Genomic DNA, 21,121 nt, shown 5'->3' on the forward strand with positions numbered 1-21,121 from the left:
TGTGGCATATTAGTCCAATTTTGAGTTTAGTCATCGGTTTAGGGCTCCATCAGTAGAGCACCTGCTTGGAAATCCTCCTCTTTGTGGGAATACAAGCTAAGCTGAATTTCTTGCTTAGTGTACTTGTTAACCAACAGCTTACACTGAGCTCCATTTAACTGCTTATAGATTCAGTATTTTCACAAATGCAAGGTTGAGAAAAAAATAATAATGATCAGACCATAACTTAGATCCCCCCACACACCTTTTCTATTTCTTGGAGCAGGCCTGTTACCCAAACTGCCTATTTAACCTTTAATTTATTTTTATTTCTCCCAGTGTTTCATTTCTTGGTTTGCTCTTGTTTGTTCACCACACTGCTGCAGCACTAAGCAGTTTATTTGAGTTGATGGACATTTTTTTTTTCTTCCATGGCTATTGTATCTCTATGAAATTCAAAGCTAATATGAAAAAGAAGCTTCCTTTCCATTCTGAAAAACCTAGAATTGACTTAATTATTTTAGATTTCCAGCGTTTCTATTTCTCGGTGAATTAGGGTGGAATACAGGATTTCTTTATTATTGTGATTGCAGTGCATGCTGCAGGAAAATAGCCAAGTAGAATCCCTCTAAGCTAATAGTCACAGTGCTGCTTATCATTGTCTCCGTTTTCCTCTGTACAGCAGGGCCAGTTTTAACCACCTAAAGAATTAGGAACTGTATGAATGTCTAGATTCGTAGTAGCAATATTTTTGCTTTTCTGCATAAGCCACAGTTTTAATTCATTTTTTTTAAAAGCACATTTTCCTGATTTAAAAATAGTGGTTTCATATTCAGCTTTTGCCTTCCCCCCCCCTGCCCCCCGCAATCATTGTTATTTGAATGTACGAAGTGCAAGGTAAATGTAGTGAATGAAAAGAATGGATGCTTTCCAGGCTAGGCCTGATCCAAAGCCCAAAAGAAGTATACGAAAGAGTATGCCATTGACTTTCATGGCACAGGACTTGGGCCATGATGCCTTGTAAAATGTAGTCATGTAGCAGGATTTTTTAACTATTATTTTAAAATTGAAAAAGAAATGATTTATTAGTTGCAAGTAACCTCTGTGTGCTGAAATCAAAAGATGATAATTCAATGCAAAAGTGTGAACATGAATTTCCAACATCCAGTTTTCAAGTGCTAGTGCTTGTGGGTTTTTTTGTTTGTTTTGTTTTTGTTTTTGTTTTTTTTTTTTTAAGTAAGTATGTCTTTAAATGATTTATAGCTAGATATTAAGATAGTACAACAGGCTGAATAAAAGAAGGAGCTCTTCGCGAAATAGTTAATAGGCCTTATTGGCAAATCATCACTATTGCAAGTGTCATAGTTACAGCTCAGCTTTAAAGTATATGAATTTAAAACCTAACTATTGTGACTAATATTTATTTCAAAGTACAGAATGTGTCACAGCAGTAGGGCATCCTGTTATTAATGCAGTAAACTCTTGCTGTAATACTTTTTGGTATGAGGTTGCTGTGCTCGAGTTCCCAGCTATATAAAAGTAACAGTGAAACATGCCTTTTTTCAGCTGTATCTTGCTGTAACATGTGAAATGACTCGTTCCCAGGAAGAGCCATATGGACAAGTTGTTCCATATTAAACTACTACAGTATAACTTTGAGCTGGCCTCGTATGCTATAAAGTCTCTGGTTAAAACACCGATTTTAAAGACTGTTTTCAATTCTGTTCTACTTTTTAAATCAAATCAAGTCAAGGCATGGCTCTTCCAAGTAATGTATTCAGGTTGGAATTTCTTAATATGAAAAAGTTCATGAATCCTTACCTGCTCTTTCATCACTGCAGTGCTGATGCTTTGCAAGGACTACATCTGGGTCTTGCTCTATTTTAAATCTGCTTTGCACTGCATGCAATTGCATTCTACATTACATGATTCTACCATACAGTTTTTTTCTCCGATGGTGCCAGCTTAGACTCCAGATCTTAATTTCACTGAAGGAATCTACATAGATCCCACTGACTTCAAATGTAAAAGCTGGAGAGGAGTCATGTTAATGCAGGCATATTTGTGCAGAAGATGATACATGGCCAACATGTTTTCTTCACGTTTCCTTTCTTTTTCACCCTCAAAGAGGCACCTGCTGCTGCAAAGGGACACTGCAGTAGCTTCCAAATCAGGAACATTCACACACTCTGCTTACAAAAGACTTTTTTTTTTTTTTTCCCTACCCTGTAAGTCACTACTTAAAAGCCTTTCTGAAATAAAAAATAAACACAAGAATGATATTTCAGGGTAGTCTTTTTTTTGCTTTAACATCTGGTAGGTAAAAGGAAAAATGCCTGTGCATTTTCAAAACAAAATGAACAAAAATAACCTTTCCTGTTAAGTTTTGTATTTTAAACGGCCTTTATTCAGGGAAAGGGAATTCCCTAGCCTCAGTTTATCTTTACCAGAATATCGGTAGCTCATATGTAAGCTTGTGTTTTGTCCTTTTTGTTTTGGTAGTGTTTTCCAGTTGAAAAGAGGAGTGAACTCCCAGTCCTCTGCCTTTTCCAAACCTCTAGTTTGTAGTTGTACTTATCATCAATATTGCAGGCCCTGACACTCTGCAGCACTGTCACTGTATATACTGTGAAGGCAGTAAAAATGAGCACTAATCAATCTTTCAGGGAGAAGCAATGAGCATTAGAAGGCCACTATCCTGTGACTAAACACACCCCTTTTATGGAGTGTTGGTGCTAATAAAGGACAGCTTATTACTGAGGCAGAGACCAAAGCTTGGGTGAGGTCAACCATGACTGGCAGTCATCAGTCATTCTTAATGATACTTTTTCCCGTGCTTTCTAAGGGATTCTGAGCAGAGTGCAAATCATTCGGGGTCATCCATAGTTCATGTACCCACAGATGGCAAAGGTTTTGAAAGACTTTAGTTTAAACTTGTTGGTTTTTTTTTTAATGTTACTCAAGTAGGCAAAAAAAACTCAAACAAAACAGATTTTTGCTCATTTGGAATGTTGTATTTTCTTTCACTCTAGTAGATGTTTTACACACTAGAGTGCTTGTGCATTATAAAGAACTACATAAATTTATTTTTATGACGTCTGTCTTCTTTAATTATTACCTTTGATGTCTATTGGTGACTAAAGAGAGCTTAACAGGATTTCTCTCCCTTCTTAAATTTCGCAAAGTGAAACTCAGCCAGTCCCTGACAGATGTCTGTTCCTCACCTTCAGGATTATTTTATAAATCCCTTTCTGATGAGCGGAAGTGTCAAATCAAGGACAGGTCATAAAGTAAAAGTATAAACCTTTTAAAGGGAGACCTTGGTAATATATAAACATTTTGCACACTATCTGAAATTTTATGGACTTAAAAAAATGATATTTTAGCAATAGGAAGGCAAAAGTTTAAAACACCAGACAGTGTGCACGTATTTTTAAATACACACTGTTCCCTTGCTCCTTGTCTTTCTTTCCATAGTCAAATTTCACATGTATTGAGAAAATAGCTATACTGTCTGTAGGGGCTGTCACTAAAGTTTGGGTTTCAAAGGGTCTCCCTATTTCATTTACTTTGAAATTTGTGCTTTTTTCAGTCATCGTTTTTAAATTCCTCAATTAAGCACTCTCTGTACCACCTTAAAGTTGGTGAGTGGGTATATAGCTGCTGTGATCTAGACAACTGCTGTCATTTTCAGCTGGTTGAGATTATCTGAGATTTTACTTGAGTGAAACTGTTAGTTTACTTCTAAAAACTGAGGTAAACTGGAGCGCTTTTTGGGTCTACTGGCAAGTCCACACCACGGCGTAGAGAAATATTTTACTTTACAGTAGGACATTACTTTATAATATAAAATCCTGATGGCAGGTTGGAGGGCAAGGGAGTGTGTGTGGTTAAATGTACCTACATACATGCATACGAATGTATACAGACTTTAAAAATTGGCTATAACTGGTGGTGTAATTTTTACAGTTACAGATGATTTCCTTTTTATTTTCGTCTTTGTGCTGCTAAAAAAGCCAAGCATATACAGCATGTGTAACCTGAAGAATGCAGTTTCACTTGATTAACATTAAAAGCTCATTTGGTGCCTGGCGTGTGTGTACAGCACCAAGCACAGTAGGACCCTGTCCCATGTAGAAACACTTAAAAGTTTCCATATTTTGTAGTGTAACATAGTAACATGCTGAGGGGAAGGGAGAAAAGGTAAATCATTGTTTTTAAAGGTCAGAGTTTTTTTCTGCAGTGTTTTTGTGGCTGGGAAAATTGTCTGATAAAGTCCTTCATGGTTGATGCTGTGAATGCTTACTTTCCTCCTTGGGATCTGCGTCTTTTTTGTGTCCTGGTTAAAAACTCGAGTCAGTTGTGTGATACTGCAGCTACACATCATGTCTGAAGCTTCGGGAGATGATGAACCGGTGTGATTGGTACATCACTAGAAATGATGTAAAGCATTTGGAAATTACTGATTGAGAAACAAACATTTATACAGTGTTCCAGCTGATAACAGTGGTCATTAAGGCCCGATTCAGGAAGGGGCTGTAACGCTTTTGTAAGCCCCCATCCCAGTGATGCTCTCTATTAATTGCTGGTGAAAACATAAGCGAGGCTAGAAAGTGACTTACCTGCCACGAAGACCCTGATCCAGCAGCTGGCTTCGTGCAGTCACAGGGGTGCGCCCATGTACAGCCCGTTGCTAGATCAGGACCTGAGGCTGCGATTCATCCAAGAAATACTTCTGTTCAAGGCTCTATGTATCAGACAAAACCTTTTGTTTTCAGTTAGGCAGAGTTCTGGATGCTGATGAGGAGGCATGAGAGCATCCACACGGGGAGGAAGATGGTGAAACTCGCATCGTGTCACCCCTGAGTTGAGGGCCTCCAGAAAGCCCAGGCTACCGTTTCAGGTCTGCTGAACCCGTAGGAGTGGTATTTTAGTGCTATGTGGTGCTAGTTCTCTCTGGTCAGGCGAGGAAAGTCACCTTTGGGTTCAGTGTCCATCATGTTGCTCTGCAGATAGAGGATAAACAAAAAGCAGAGCTATTCTGTGATTGCATCTCATCAAGGTGATGCACAAGTTCAGCCTTTCACACCGGCGTAATGCTGTTTTTTAGATACTGCATCCCATCTCCCGCCCTCTCTCCTCCCCCCCCCCCCCCCCCCATGTTTTTAGATGTTTAGTTTTTTTCTTTGTATCTGAAATCCTTTATTTTATCTTTACAGTCTGGTTGAATAGGAATCGTTTAGTTTATGCAGCTTTGTGCTTTTTCTCTGCAGCTTGTATCTGCATGAATGTGTTGCAGCCTGATGCGAGTTCATTCGATTAAATAAAATGCTTAAATTGTAATCCGTGCAAAACGATCATATTTGAAACACTTGATGTCTCGGTGAGAATCCATTTAATAGTGATCAGATTTAAATGATTTAACACAGTGGTGGTGGTGGGAGGTGGGGGAGGGAAATACAGTTTTGAGACATTCCTGTATATAAAAAAAAGATTAAACCAAATTCAGATATGTCTCTCTCCCCTCTTCTCTCTCTCTCTCTCTTTTTAAGCAGTCAAAAGATATACTGTATCCCCAGTGAAAGGGCGCTTTCAATCCAGTTATCCACTTTACCCAGTCTCAGTTTCCAGAACCTTCCACACCCCCCCTGGTTAAACCACTAAGCCTTTGATTCCTTCCTGATTACACTATGCAAGACATCTATCAAACACTGTCTTATCTGTTTGTAAGGCAGCTCAGGCCTCAGATTTAAGTCATGGGTTTTGGCTACAAGTTGGAGTGTGATTAATAATTGACTAATGTAGCTTTTATTTATCACAGGCTAGCACATTTCACCATTACCGAGTTAATTTATGTTAAGTGTAAGCTGTCGTTCAATCTGTTTTTCAACTTTTTTTTTTTTTTTTTTTAAATCCTAAGTCTATCTTTCACTTTTTGAGAAACAAAATCCTTACACAGGGCACAGTCTTACTTGGTGCCAAAAAGTTGATTTCCTTTTCAGCGGAGCCATACATCACCGGCCCTCCCAGCTGCAGTGTCAGCCCCTGACAGAATGACATGTGTCATTTATCAAAGGGGCCAGGCCGGGCCTTGGGAAACGCACACGACAAAGCCTGAGAGAGTTCATTTCGCAGTCCCCTCCTACCCTCTGCGAGCCTCTTGCCAGGAAAGCCTGTGATGTTTCTGTCTTCGCAGCATTACTGTAAGTCCTTCAACCTTCACAGAATTAACCCTCGCTGCCGCCACGGCTGCCGGCAGCCCTCCCCAGTGCTGCCGGACCTCCCCCGGGCAGCTGTGATGCCCAGGTGCCATGCTGGCCGGCTGGTGTGCGGAAATAACGTGCACCGGGCTGCTCCCTCATCCGTTTCCCCACTCCTCCTGAAAAGGACTACTTTTTTTTTTTTTTTTTTAAATCCCATATATTGTACGCTATAAGAATTAAAGTCCTACGTTTTTCTACAGCAGGACAAGGTCAAAGACATAAAGAACAAGGTAATAAAGCATTTCAGTCGTGAAAAAAGGGTAGCCACTGTCCTATGCACAGGTAGAGATTTGTTCTTCATGTGAGGCAGCGAGTGAGACTGAGAGGGAGGCTTCTTCCACCTTCCCGTTTTAAATTCTCCTTTGGGTTATTCTCAAACCATGTGCTGAAATAAATACAGCGAGTAGTTTCTCTGTATGCCCCTTCACAACATCCGGGCCGCACAACACCTGCGTAAAGGAACTGACCTGGTAGGACTCGCCGCACCCCTCGTGAAACTCTTCTGTCAGCAGGAGGGGGCAAGGTGAGGAGAAAGAAAAGTTTATAGCATTTAATGGGGGAAAAAAAAATCCCCCAACCTCAAGGTGTCACTTGCACTGAATAGTTTAATTTCTGGAATGTAGTTGCCTCAGTCCTGCAGCCCAGGAGATGACAAAGGAGTTAAAGTAGAAACTAATCTTCTGTCAAACGAAGAAGAGCATATTTTCAAAATACAACAACGTTTTTGCTGAAACAAAACTTTTGTTTGCATGTGTGTGTGAGCGTGTTTTAAGTGGCTGAATTTTACATCTTGATCATGTACAAAGAATGTGAGAAAGTTATTGTCTCCTCCCCTTCCCCCACCAAATCACTCTTTGTACTTTGCGTAGTTCCTACCACACTGAAGTTATTTACAGCATCAGATATCATTTAAAGAGATAGCTAAGGAGACTGTAGCCTCAGCTAGGAACTTTCCAGAAAGGAGTCCTATAAATTAGCCATTGCTCAGGAGTGGCTGTTTTCTAGTCAGGGCTGGTCCTTTCATTTGTCTACATAAGGCTAATTTATTTTTGCAGCCAGATGTGGGCTGACAGCCATCACTCAGAGCTTCCTTCCCCCACTGTTAGGAGGTCGGGAAAACAGTCACGTTTCCCATTTTACAGAATCCCCATCAACATTATTGAAGATGGATGTATCTTTAAAGCAAAGATTGATTGTGGATATCGGAGTTATGGTGTCATTTATCATAGTGAATATTATTTAGACTTGGATTGTACAAGGCTGTAACTTGAGACACAGCCAGGGGAGGGACAATCTGGAAACGAGGATCCATGAACTTTAATGGATGGATGCTTTTTCAAAGCTCCACTCACTATAGCATGATTTACTTTTCTTACAGAAAGGAAACAAGCATTTCAGTTTTAAAGGGCCAGCATGCCGTCTTGTCCTCTTTAGCGGGTCCTTCACGGAGGCATCCAAGACTTAAAGCTGAGACAATAAATAGAGATCTGAATGTTATATTTATATAAGTGCTTTTATGCTAAACATATCTAGGTGCTCTTGAGACTCTTGCTTGTGTGAATTACACTAGTTAGGTTCTCAGTTGAAGGGGTACTGTGCCTGAATAATGCAAAATATTGATTATAGAATGCTGTGATCTGAAATTTCGGAAGCTCCAAATAAATTGCATTACAGCTAGCACTGTTACATTGCCATGTTCGTCTATGCTGGGAGAGACAAAGAGTGTCTAAACTACATATTCACTTACTGCTTGAGGTATCTTACAGAGCGTCTAGTAGATCGCACGCGTACCTGGTGGAGCATCAACTTTCTTGGTTGTTGAGAAATGCAGCAGACCTCAACAGCCTCATGCATACTGTGCTTACATTCCACTTTCATGTAAAATTAAGAAACGTAGATCAGGATCTTGCAGGTGAAAACATACCTCATATTTTCAAAATATATGTTTTAGAAAACTGCTTACAACCTGCTGAAAATCTGAAGTCATGCTTCAGCTGAGTGTTATTTCTGATCTAGTACCACCAGCACGCGTCATGAATTTATTAGAACGTTTCACACTTTGGAACATGACTTTTGATTTTTTTAGAAATGAGTTAACTTGAATTCGGAAAATGCTCAACTGACTTCAGTAAAGGGGCAAGTTCTTGAAACTGGTAGCAGAAGTCTAGATAGAGTGCGAGCAGGTGTCAAGCACGCTTCCCCCACATGTTCTGACAGCTCAGTCCCACCTTGCAACTTTCTTCCCTTGGCACCATTTTCCCAATTACTTTGTTCAGGTAACCTCCTGCTCCCCAGGAAAAAAGTTGCTTATGTTCCATTTCCATCTGATTTCTGATTTTCGGATTTTCACTGATACCTTCCAGTTCCCACTGATTCAGTTTTTGGAGTTCTTTTTCATGCCTGTGATCATAGCTTGGGTCCCTCTTGACCTGCCTCCCTTCAGTAGGTCATGTACCACAGTTTGGGAATTACTGTATCATACAAAAAAATACATTGGATAGCCGTTTTTCCGTGTGGGCTGACCTGTATCTACGAAGAGGAAGGTAGCTCTTAACCACACTTATCCCTGGTGAATTCTTCACATACGAGCATTTAAGGCAGCACTTCCACAGGGGTATACTAAAACTTGCACCAAACTATCTCCTTGTTTTGTTTTGTTGTTTGTTTTTTTTTTTTTTTTTTCTTTAAACAAAACCAGAAATCATTTTGCTGTCATAAACCAAATTCAGTGTGAGAGTTTTCATGTGAATAGTCAAGCTCAAGAATTTAAAAAAAATCCAAACAATGGAAACAATTATGAACATCTGTTTTTGAATGCATATGTATTCTGTACATAACAAACAGAGAAATCCTATTATCTAGAACAATAAAAGGGAATTTCCCTTTCTGTCTGAACACTCTCTGGGAGGAATATGGCCTTCCATTTAGAATCCCGATTTGGGGAGTTTGGATTTTTTTTTTTCTTCTATTAATAAGATGAAAATGAGGATATCTTTTTTTTTTTTTCTCCCCTCCTTCTTGTGGTCTAGATTTCAATTTCAGGGACGCTAGTATAAATCCTGAGAAATCTACTTGTACACCTGTGCAACTGAGATCAGAATGCCTCTATGAAGGCCTGCTATATTTACTTATACATAAAAAGTATTTTTCTCTTGCTTGAGAAACATACAAAATGTCTTCAAAGAGGAAGCAGTTTATCAAATTCATATTAATCACAGCATCAATAATGTTGACCGGGGTCAAGTCATTACACTAAATATATTGTAACGATTATTAATGCATGTAGCCCAGTGCCATAGCTATGATATAAGACTGCTGTTTCCTGATTAAAAGCTGTTTGGTGATGCAGAGATTCAATACAGATTCTCCCTGCCTTGTGGTGACTGACAGTAGCTTCTGGTACTCTGCTTTCTTCTGACAGTGGAGTATATTAACATGAACACACCTTACAGAGGGGGCTACAAGAAGTGCAGAATGCAGAAAACAAAAGTGTCTAATTTCAGCAGCCACAACTGTGCATCCATAAGGCGGCCAAATTTATCATGGCACATTATGGAGTGCAGCAAATGTCATGAAAACCATTGTTTTTTAATTTTTTTCCCTGAGAGTCTGAATGAGGTGATTTATGGTAGTTATCCATCTTAAGGGTCATCCATCAACTTTTAGTTGCTAGGCAATCAAACCAACAGCTGTTTGCTTTGAATCAAGCTGAAAAGTTGTCAGTCATCACATGCAGGTATGACCTTAGTGGTTAAAAACATTATCATGCATGCAAAATTAAAGAGACAAAGTCCTCGTTCTCCCTCTCCCATAACTTGGTTCATTACTTTCCATGAGCAACACAGGTAGCATTAGCCCCAAAGCGTTTGTGTAAGGCAATGTTTGGAAAGATCCCAGTGCTGGAGGTGCTGGTCATTGCATCACAGAAACAGTCGTGTGCTCACATAAAAGTTCTTTGTACGGAAAAGGCTTTTAGCAGGGCAGTTTCTCAGATGTGACATCGAGTTAACTAACACAGATCTTTTTGAACTCGGTCTCGTTGGCACGTTGAGAGTCAAGGGTAGATCTTGAGCAGCAAAACTGTTGTAAAAAGTTACACATCAGTTGATTAGGCTCATGTCTCTGCTGGGGCAGTAAATGGTGCAAGATGTAGTGTAAACAAGGCTGGGATGCCGTTGTTTTACCATCTCCGCTTAGAGCGGGGCTAGAGGACACAGTGGTGAAACCTGAATTATGTGAACACCGTTCCACCATGTTTGTTACTATAAACAGAGCAATATCACTTGTGATTTGGAGGCACTATATTTGACAGTGTAAGAACAACCTGGATGTAATATGAGGACGTGAATCTGTTTCCATTCCTTGCTTCTGGTCTTCTGTTGAAATCACTTGCAAGAAGTTACCCTTCCAATTGTCACTTGGCTCCACTGACCGCCATTCCCTATTAAACAACTTCAAAATGACTGACACATAAGGGGAGCTGGATTCTGCAAAGGATTCTAGGAAATACTGAAGAAGGTTGGAGGTAAAGTGTTGAAGAGACAGCAGTGGATGATTTGTCAATAAACAGTTGCTAACTTGCTGTTAGTTCCCGATACTTGAAAATTGCGTGCATCTCCAGTGCTGTAATCTTGAGCCACGGAGCCGCTGGCAGATTGACAGAGATGTAGCAAGTGGTCAGAAATGCTCTGTGCAAAAGTGCAAAGGGGAAGGGAAGTGAGCCATTTTTGGCAAAAACCTGCCTTCAAGCTATTTTTTACCAGATGTAACCTTTACCTATCGATGAACTGTTTCAAAGAACTCAACCGTGAGCTGCAGCTGTTGAGGTGGAAGTGCTCTGCAGAGAAAATATTTGTTACCACGGGTTTTTCTGAGACCTCAGGCCTTTCTTCAGAAGGAAAAAAAAAAGGTGTGTTTTACCTCTATGTTAATTCAGACACACTTGCAAACCTGAGGCCAGTCGCGGTAAAGATGACACATGGTAGTTGTCGATAAATCTTACTTTCCCCAGACGGTATATCTTATTCTGCTAACCTGTGTGAAACAGTAATTGTCTTGTCTTCTCAGGGATTCTGCTATATGCTAACTAATCATAGTAAGAAAAGACTCTCTCCTCATTTTGATAAATCTTTTATAATATTTCAAATTTTATTTACATAATTACCCAATTGTCTTTGTCCCCTTAATGTCTTTGACTTTCATTTGTATATGAATTTGGCTGTGCACCTATTTAGATGTCACTTAAGCTAATAGTGAACAATCCCGCGCCCTTGAAACCACTGTGTCATCTGTGCGGGCTCTTGCGTGGGCTCCCGTTCACATAACATCTGAGCACCTTCCAAGTGTTAATGTAAAATATATGTGCAAAATACTCCTTGTAGTGAATGCACTGATGGGTGATAACCATTTTCATAACATCCTCACCATCGTATTTTCACTTATCATGTAGCTCACACCAGGTGGCTTGTTAGCAGTTGCTAATGAGTTTGTTGTAGTGTGGGAGGTTCCCAGGTTGAGAGCTACACTTGCAGTTTTGCTCCCTCACTTGGGTTGTTTCCAAGACTTGTGTGTATTCCTAATGTTATTTTAAAGCACTTCTAACACTTAATTTTTTTCTCCACAGAAATATAGATGCAGAAAATGTATGAACCAAAGCTTATCATGATGTATCTATTTCTGTTTGTCCTTTTTAAAAAAAAAAAAAAAACAAACCTAATATTCTTTCCTCCCATCACGGTATTATTTTCTGTATGTCTTCTCAGTAAAATAGATTAGTAACAGTGTAAGTCCTAAATGGATCTCCTGACATTGTTGACTCCCTTCCATTTACAGCAAGCAAAACCTGCTTTTCTTCTCTATTTTTTTAAGATAGTAACTACTATAGCTGTAGAGACGGAAAGTTGCTGTAGGTTTTACAGGAAATTTAAGGAGAAAATGATCACTTTGGGACAGATAGTAGTACCCTGTCAAGTATTATCCCATCTGCAACGGAGCAATGAAACTCATAGTGGGAAAAGGTGGCAGAATCAGGCTGTTTGATCAGGTTTAATCTATGAAGTGCCTAACCTAGTCCTTTAACCTTTAGTATAGCTCAGTACGTAATCCACCTGTCCACATCACCAGAAGGACAAAATGAAGAATTTAGACTGCTGTTGAACACAATGAATTTCCATAGTGGATCAACCTAATGTTACAGTGATGACACATGGTAATTTGATAGTTACCACATAATAACAGGCACAATGCAGTACATACAGTACTGGGTAACTCCATTGGATGTAACGGTAATTACATGGCAACTCACTGACTGTTAACGCTTTGTCGTCTGATTACTGTGCACTTAACTTGTGTGAGTGATGTAATTAACACAGGTGTTTCTGCAGTTGAGGAATATCCAATAGACTGTGTACTTTTTTTTTTTTTTTCCGACTCCTTGGCCTGTATATTTACAGGGTGGTTGTATTCCGTGTAATGTGAAGAATTTTTTATCAACCTGCAGAAACCTGCCTCTGTTCTTTTGAATTTCAGTTCTCTTCAGAGCTGGTGGGTTTCCTTCACTGATGCATTCCCAGGAAGAAAAAAAAAAAGAAACTTAAACAAATTTCTAAAATTAGCCTTATGCTCATGTATCTCCGTCAGTCCTACTGGTGTCTGCTACATTTAGTTGTACTGAAATGGAATCTTAGAATAAAGTTAATGCTCAAGTGATAAGAATGTGATTGAGTAATGTAGTGGGAATGGCTTCGTATTCAAGACAAATGCAGCATCAGATACACTTGGATCGTTTTTGCCTGGTTTATTTGAATTAAAGTTAGCAGATCACATGAACATCTAAATCCTGGATTTTCTTTTTACTTAGATTTCTAAAAAGTCTTTGGCTTTGTGTATAAGTTACATTTATAAATTTTTAAAATTGCTTTTGTTATTTTTGATTTGACAAACAAGCATTTTGTTGTCTAGAGGCTCTGAGTCAAGGTCAGAGCCTGCTCAATTAGATGCTGTTTAGAAGCATTGAGCACAGACTCTACCCCCAGAGTTAACAGTCATGATGAAGGAGGGTAATATCGAATAAAAGGTAAGGAGAGACACTATAAAGGTGAAGTCTTTTAGGAAACTTTGTAGGGCTAGCAGTATAGTCCACAACCCATGATACTTTCTTCAGTGCTCTGTCCCTCACTAAATCACACCTATCCATCTAGACTAGGCAGCTTCTCGCTAAGTTACATTTCCATTGATAACCCATGATGAGCTGCTTTTTTCTCATCCTTTCTTGTAAAGGTTATCACTTGTATGTATTCTGTTACAGGCAGTATGTAGCATATGGGTTATATTGTATTTTGCTTAGTGACATCATACTTAAAGAGTGCTTCTTCATTTGAACTTTTAATTTGCTTCATTAGGGATCAGGTAGATGGAGTAAAAACTTAGTTGGATGATCAAGTAAACACGTCATCTAACCCATTATCTATCTGGGACAGAGATAAAGTTTTATCATTAATCTTTTTTCCTTCTTTTCCCGTACGTAATCAGCAGCATCTGCTTTTAGGAGGTTCCCAATTTCTAGTAGATCTTGATGAAGTACAGTTCCCTTCCTCAGGTGAATGGCCCAGTTCCTCAGATTAACTGTTTGGTTTACACATGGAAAGCCCTCCTTCATGTGCTGTACTTCCAACTTAACTTTTGCTTAGATCAGATACATCTTTCAAGGTTTGTCCCTTTGTACTATATTTTCTGTATGGAAAGAGCACACAGAAATAAAATATTAGTATGTAGAAATAGGACTGAACCAGGATCATCCCTGCAATGCTTTGCACTTTAAAAAAGAAGCTAATTTTTTCTTTTGACTCCTCCTAGAGAGGGTTTCTAGACTGGAGAATACTACATGTAGCATTTTTAGGGAAAATTCAGCAAAATGTATAGTCTCTGTAATCCTCTTCCTTAGTGCAGTGCCACCCTGCCCATTTCCATCTTTCTATGCCTTTGATTGATCGTTGCATGTTTGTGTTTTATATGCATCTTGCCAAAGCCCTGTGAGTTTATGGCACTGTCAGTGCTGTGGTACGTTTTGCTGAGACCAAAGATGTAGCGAACATAACTGTGAAAATTTGTTACTACCACCACTGTTTCGCTGCTGCCCTTCTGCTGAAGGCTACCACTCCCACAGCAGTGGGGATTACCTCTCCTATCATCAAACAGAACACATCTCCATTCCTCAGCTGCTTCTGTGCAAAGTCTCGGCTTTGTAGCATGAATCCACTTTCACTGACAGTCTACACCAGGTGCAGCTAGACTTGTTCTTAGAAACGAGCAGAGCTTTAGCTACCCCTCTTTTCACAAACTAAATGCAGTTCCTTGCAAGTGCTTTGTGACTGAGTACCAGTGTGGCTACTGCACAGGCGTACAGTGAAATGTTCTAAAGTGATGCATTTCCTTTAGAAACTTGCTGTTCTGTAGTTAGAGACATAGTCTTTGCCCAGCATGCTAGCATTAAAGTAGTTTAGATGTCTCTTTCACCAGCAGTTCATCCTATCAGCCTTCATCTTTGCCTAGCATGCTAAACCACTGAGGATAAATCTATTCCTAAGTTTCCCTGCTTCCCAAAGAAAATTGTCCCAAATACTTTTTTTTTTTCTTTTGAAAACAAGATGACTTGGTCTTTCTCTAAACCAGCCTTTCTCTCTATGCTCTTGATTCAGTAGCACCCAGGATCTGCTACTTTGCTACTCTTTCTGCCACCTACTTTTTTCAGGAAGTGAGATGCCAAGATGTACAATCACCATGTACAATTTCAAGGATGCAGTAGTGGATGGTAAACTACAGAAAGGAAGGGCAGATACAAGTGTAGCTGCATGGTGGAAAATGGGTTGGAGAGCATTCATAGTGTAATCCTGATGTAACCTAAGACTGAATGGCTAAATTCAGGTTTCTTTAAGTTTTTCCTATGTTATACTCTTGTCACAAGTTTCCTATCTGAGAAAACAACCTCTACTATTCTATTCAATATAGTGGTTGCATGTTCCAGTGGTTATGCTCTTCTCAAGACAGCTGAAAAAAATTCTCCAGAAGCTTAGGTGAAGCTTATGTGATTTCACGTGTACAAAAATTGATTCTTTCCTGGTAATGCATTTTGGCAAAACCCTTGTTCTTCTTGTTAAAAAGTCTGTACCTTGGTCTCCCATTTTCCTGTTTTCATTGGCCTTTCCTAGGTGTAATTTCACTTTCTTCATTAGTGTTGGCCATGATGAACAAGTGGATGAAACAAACAAACAAAAATTATGCTCCCAGAACCTTTCCTTGTTGTCTTTTTTTCGAATAATAAAAGTCGTGAAGAAAGAGAGCACTGTTCTTTCATCTTTTTCCATTTTTTTGTCTGCGCCTCTGGGGCATATTATCTAGCCTGAGAAAAGCTTGTGAGTGTGTGTGCGTGTCTATTTATGTATAAACAAACTTGTGAGTAAAATTGTGTAGGGTGGTAGTAAAACATCTACTTAGTTCAGTGTATCATGCAGCACAAGGCCAAAAGCTGAATGATTCTACTCCTTGAGAAAAGTGTGATACAACCACATGTAACTTAGGGACATTTTATTGCATTTTGATTTTTTTTTTTTTTAAAGCTTGTTCAGGGTGTAATGGGAAGAAAAATTGCCTTCATTCTTATTTTCTTCTGAGGAGGCTCTGCTACACAAGCCAGGCTGATTTCAGGGCTCCTGCTCAAGTTTGCTGGAACTGCCAGTTGAGACTAAGAAAATCATAACATTTATGAACTTGATTCCTCTTTAGTTATGCATATGCAATTTGGGGTACCTCATCTGTAGCCAATGGATTCACAGCTGCATCAGTGTCAAACCGGTGGAAGTGCGAACAGAATCAGATTTACAGGATCTTTGAACTCCTCAGTGATTAATGAAATTCTTAATTCTGGAAGTGTGACAGGAGGATAATCTCAACAATATTTCCCTCTGCTTTCTGTGGGTGGAGGGATTTGAAGCCGGCAGTGGAAGTCGGGGGTCCTGACCTGTTCCATTATGACAATTCACTTGTTCGGGCTGGAATCTCCCAAGTAAATCCCTTCTCATTTCCCACATGCACCTGTACCTCATGCTTCTGTGGCTGGAGGAGATCCTTCTTGCTAGAGAGTTAAACTGTACTTCCACCATTCAGACTCTGGCCAAGAACCAGAATATTCCCTTATTTTAAGCTAGTCCTGAAGGAACAGTGCCAACTCCCAGTGCCTTCAACATCACTCTTGAAGTCTGGGAATTAGAAGACCTGGACTCTGCTCCTGTGCTTTAGTTTTTGCACTTCTAAAATTAAGTTAGAAGTAGTTACCTTTCTGTGTTAAGGATTTTGAGATTTACTTACAAAAGAACATGATGAAAATGCCAAGATGACAATCTTATAACAACATAGAGTGGCTAATGAATACAGGAGGCTGGTCTCAGTTTTGTTGTTTGCTGTTTTTTCCCAATTAACCTCAGCGTGGAAGGATATTACCTATAGAAAAGTTCTTCCTTCTAGCAACGGCTACATGTCCCGGTACAGATATCGCGTAGTTTTTAGGCAGATCTGCCAAGATCTCTTTAGACACCAGTTCATCACCATGGTTGGGAGTTCAGGTTCCTGAATAAAAGTTAGACAGATATAGTAATTACTGTGGTAGGTGTGGTCCTTTGTTGTTAATGGTTGGTAAGATCTTTTTTTAGAAACTGGTGGCTATGCTTTTTATTATATGCGTTATGACCAGCGGTGCAACTGGGACTTCCAGGGCACTTTGTGATGTGGAGTTTAGTGAGAGAGAGCGAGTTCAAGCTGCAATTAATAAGTTGTGAAGAGGCTGATTGTTGCAGCTGAAATGGTGAACTGATGTAGTTACCCAAAAAAGATTGGGGAGCAGTGACCTAACTGTCACCCCATGGAGAATGAGACTGGTCTTAAATTTGTGAAATATCTCTGTTTTACAACAGTGACTATAAGAAAGAATTCTGTTAAAAGTTAATGGAGGAGTTCCAATGGAACCCTATTAGATTCTTCCCCCATTAAATGACTGATACAGACTTTTAATGGATATTTTAACTAGGCATTGTTATCAAAAGGACTATTGCACAAATTAAAACCAACCCCATAATCAGTGAAGAGAAGCTGGATTTACGCCTCTGCCTTTGGCATGGGGGAATCTGTGTGTGTTTGTGTGTGCAACTGAGGGGAGGAGAAAATGGTGAAGGAGAGGAAGATGGTAGAAATATTAATTGGAAAAGAGAAATGGAGCATTTACATTTTCAGAAATGTACTAAAGTTGGCCAGTGAAAATATTGTATAGGTAAAGTAGGTGAGATAGCACACTTAGATTTTTATCTACTGTACAAATTTGGAACAAGAAAAGGGGAAGAGCTGCCTCTCAAGAGCTGTGATAGTTCTCCATTTACTGATCCAGTTTTGGATAACATTTTTATGCCAGATAAGGCCTGATCCTGTGAGGTACTGAGTGTCCTGAACTTCCATTAAATTGACTGAGAGTTGAGGGGTGGGCTTGCTTCTTTTAGAGCCTGGACATCATAAACTCATCTAGTGGAATTCTGGTCCTGGGCAGGTGGCAGTACCTGCTCGTTCTGAACATAAGGCCACATTTTTGCACAGCTGCAGAAAAAGGGGTTTGTGATATATATAAGGTACTTGATTTGGAGCTGTCTTCTGTCTCCTGCTATGGTGGCAGGATGAAGTGTTTACATGAAGAGTAGAGGATTTGACATTCTGTTTCAAACGAAGATGTTGGCTTGGTGTTATGATATTTTAAAATTTTCTTTTAAAAAGCATCGGGGAAAGAGTTTGCTGTCTCTGAAGTTAAAGCCTGTGAAATTCTGGTTTCTGACATTCTTTTGCTTTCCCATGCAGAGTGCATGCCTTTCTGTAGTGCCCCTGCAATGACCTCCTCTCTAACCTGGATAGATTACCCATGAGGGGTCATTTGGTTTCCATCCTTGTGTAGCCATGGCCATCTCATTTAAAGGGACCCTGCCACATAGTTCTTTAAGTCCCCTCTGTGATACAGTGACAGTTATATATTCTGTTAGCAGATGTCATCTTAGTTACTTCCCCGATCCTTCCAGTGAGTGAAAACTGTGTTAAAAAACCCCAAAACAACCCAAAAGGAAAACAGAGCAAGGTAAATCATTGCTGTCACTCCGCGTCCCACGTGCATACAAACTCTGTGCGTATGTGGGGCAGTTGCTGTGTATTTGGTTGCGGGGGATGCAGAAAAGTAAGGTATTTTGCTGTTCAGCCAGAACCAGCTAAATTTGCATCGCAATGTTTTGCTTCAGAACAGTCATGGTGATTCTTTCTATGAATGAGTTCTCCTTTCCATGCTGTTAGAAGGCCCTTGGTGTAAGGCTCCCATTTTACTTGCCTGAGTACTTCCTATCGAGATGCTTTAGTACATCTCAAAGTGTTCTTTCTGGCCTGCTTAAATCTGGGACATTATCACGACACATTGTTTGATCTTGCTCTCTGATATGTTCCAGTGTATTGCCAGTTTCTAGCAAATCCGCTGGTGCATGCTGCTGACAAAAGGAAGGTTCAAACCTGGTGATGGCCGCCTTGAAGACCTTGGCACCTAGCCTACTTGAATGTCACAGCCTTCTAGCAAAGACTGTCAGTTATACGCAAATGGCTTGAAACGCTTTTTATTTTGTGACGTGGGTTATTGACCACTAGAATAAGAACATCTGAGCCGTTTCCTCTCAGTTGTAGTAAAAACTTCAGACTTGGCATAAACTGCAGTTTTTTTGGAGAAGGGGAAAGCTAGATCTTTCTTCTCTAAGGCACTGAACTAGTTTAATTGAAAGAACAATTTGATTTGCTGCTGTAGCTGCTGCTACAGTAAAATAGCTTGGAATGCTAGCAAATTTTTACTTCTCTCACCCAAACCAAGGATTTAATACTGGCAGGTGAACTTCTGAAGGCTGCTATCAAGTATTCAGAGACAATAACTGTCTTGGAGGTGGAACTTTGTCAATATTTTTTGCCTTGGGCCAAAAAACATTCACAATAATGGAGTGCTAAAGCCCTGCTCAGAAATGTTGCAGCTAGAGAAAGGGGAATTTATTCCAAGTTTTAGAGTGCCGTATTTTGGTAGGATATGTGGTTTCTTAATCATCCTTATGTTGAAGCATCAACCATCCAAGATATTTGGGGGACACCTAAAGGCATGCTTCTTGTTCAGTAAGAGCTGCCCTTATACTTAAGGTCATGCAAAGCTGGCTACATTACTGTCCTTAATATTATGTTATCTTGCATGTTTGAGCCAAAATGTCTCTTCGTGTACCCTGTAACCTGGGCAGGGGATTTCTTTTTTTACTATTTTTAAATATCTGTAGTGGGACAGGGGAGAGAAAATTCCAAATTACAATACTGAGAAATGAAATAGATGTTTACAAAGCTACTTTGCCTGTTTCTTTCTGAAATGATTATGAAATGATAATCATAAAAGGATTAGGAGAATAGATAATAGAAGCCTCTTGGGATTGTTCATATAACATGTGAGTATTTTATAATGCCATAAATACAAGCCAACTAAGCTCTTATAAACTTATTTTATTAATGCACATTGATTTATAATTATAATTAAACCCAGGAACACAGACAAATGCTTGTTGTTTGGAAGCAGGTAAACATTTAAAGAATGGGCAAAAGCAGGCAAGAGGGAAGGAACTCTCTCCTGCGGAGCGTGCCAGCCCCAAGGTTGACTTTCCCCTGGTTAACGCTGTGATAGACTGAGCCAAATGCTGCCTCTTCCTCTTTACCTGTCTTTGAAAATGAAGATTAACAATGTGAGACAATATCTCTTTTGAAAAAAAAATTAGGTGCCTGGAGGTTCCCCCTTTTATGGGCACGGGTGGGATTTTTTTGCACTGTGCGAGTGCAAGAAGACCTCGGTTTGGTAGGGGACACAGGAAAAACTCTCCTTTATTGATCCAAGCTCTGGCAGTAAACTAAACTCTAACACTCCCAGATTTTAGCACTCACTCTGATGCCAGCATGCAAATGCGGAAGTAAACAAAAAGGGACTGTGTTATTTTCAGGTGTTTTCAATAATCAGCAAAGAAATATCTGTAGATGGTATTTTCTAAATTAAAAAAAAATGTATATAAAAAAATACCTTTAGAAACCGATCTTTCTTTTCCTTAGGTCTTTTAAGGGAGAATTAAAACAGTTTGAGACTAGGTGACTGTATTCTCCTAAAGGCAAGAAAAGTCTAACACAAACATTAATATGCATGATATATTATTTTTACTGAGTTCCGGCACTGAAATTCTTTTGAAAGCAAGCTTATTCTTAGGCAGCATCATTGGAACAAGATACTTGGTTTATTGTGAATTATGTTTCAACCAGTTTAGGAAATTCTAGGTTTTTGTAATGGTCTCTGATAGTTTTGAGTGTGCAGTCCTCATTTTTATGTGGCTTCTAACGTAGTTAGTGAGACTCAGGTCCTCTTTTTGCAACTGCGAACCCATCTGTGTGTGTTCCTCTGATGTGTATATGAGTCCTGTTGACAAGTACATATGCATGTCACAAAGACAGCAACTTAATTTCTCAAAGGTTAAGCGTACACCTTTTTTTAAATATATGAGTATTCCCAGGGCATTTTAAAATTGTGCCTCGATTTTAAGTAATTCATTGGCTTGAAATCTGCACCCTTAAATCTCAGATTTGTGGTTTTAGATTAATTGCAGGAAAGGAAGATCCTGACCATTAGTGGCAGTCAGCTTTCTGATACACGGAGAAGTTCACTCTAGAACTCCATGGCATTTTCATACGAATAAAATGGGCATTATGAATTAAGGAGCTTGGATGGGAAATGTTAATCCAGCCAGGTTCTGGTG

The 21,121-nt window shown here is 39.5% G+C and overlaps 1 protein-coding gene across 2 annotated transcripts in view; it reads left to right on the forward strand.

Annotated features, from left to right (window-relative positions):
• TSHZ1 (teashirt zinc finger homeobox 1) overlaps nucleotides 1-21,121 on the forward strand; it is a gene marked incomplete at both ends in the record, with an annotated part of 52,734 nt that overhangs the window by 9,041 nt on the left and 22,572 nt on the right. The window contains one exon of one of the 2 annotated variants that reach the window (XM_082305074.1): nucleotides 7,601-7,703. The exons of the other annotated variant lie outside the window; for it this stretch is intronic. Coding sequence (XP_082161200.1) covers nucleotides 7,601-7,703 — 103 coding nt within the window. Of the gene's footprint in view, nucleotides 1-7,600; nucleotides 7,704-21,121 lie in introns of those variants that run through there. 2 annotated transcript variants of the gene reach the window in all.

This window comes from Platalea leucorodia (genome assembly GCF_965183815.1).
Source record: "Platalea leucorodia genome assembly, chromosome: 1".
NCBI classification, from domain to species: domain Eukaryota; kingdom Metazoa; phylum Chordata; class Aves; order Pelecaniformes; family Threskiornithidae; genus Platalea; species Platalea leucorodia.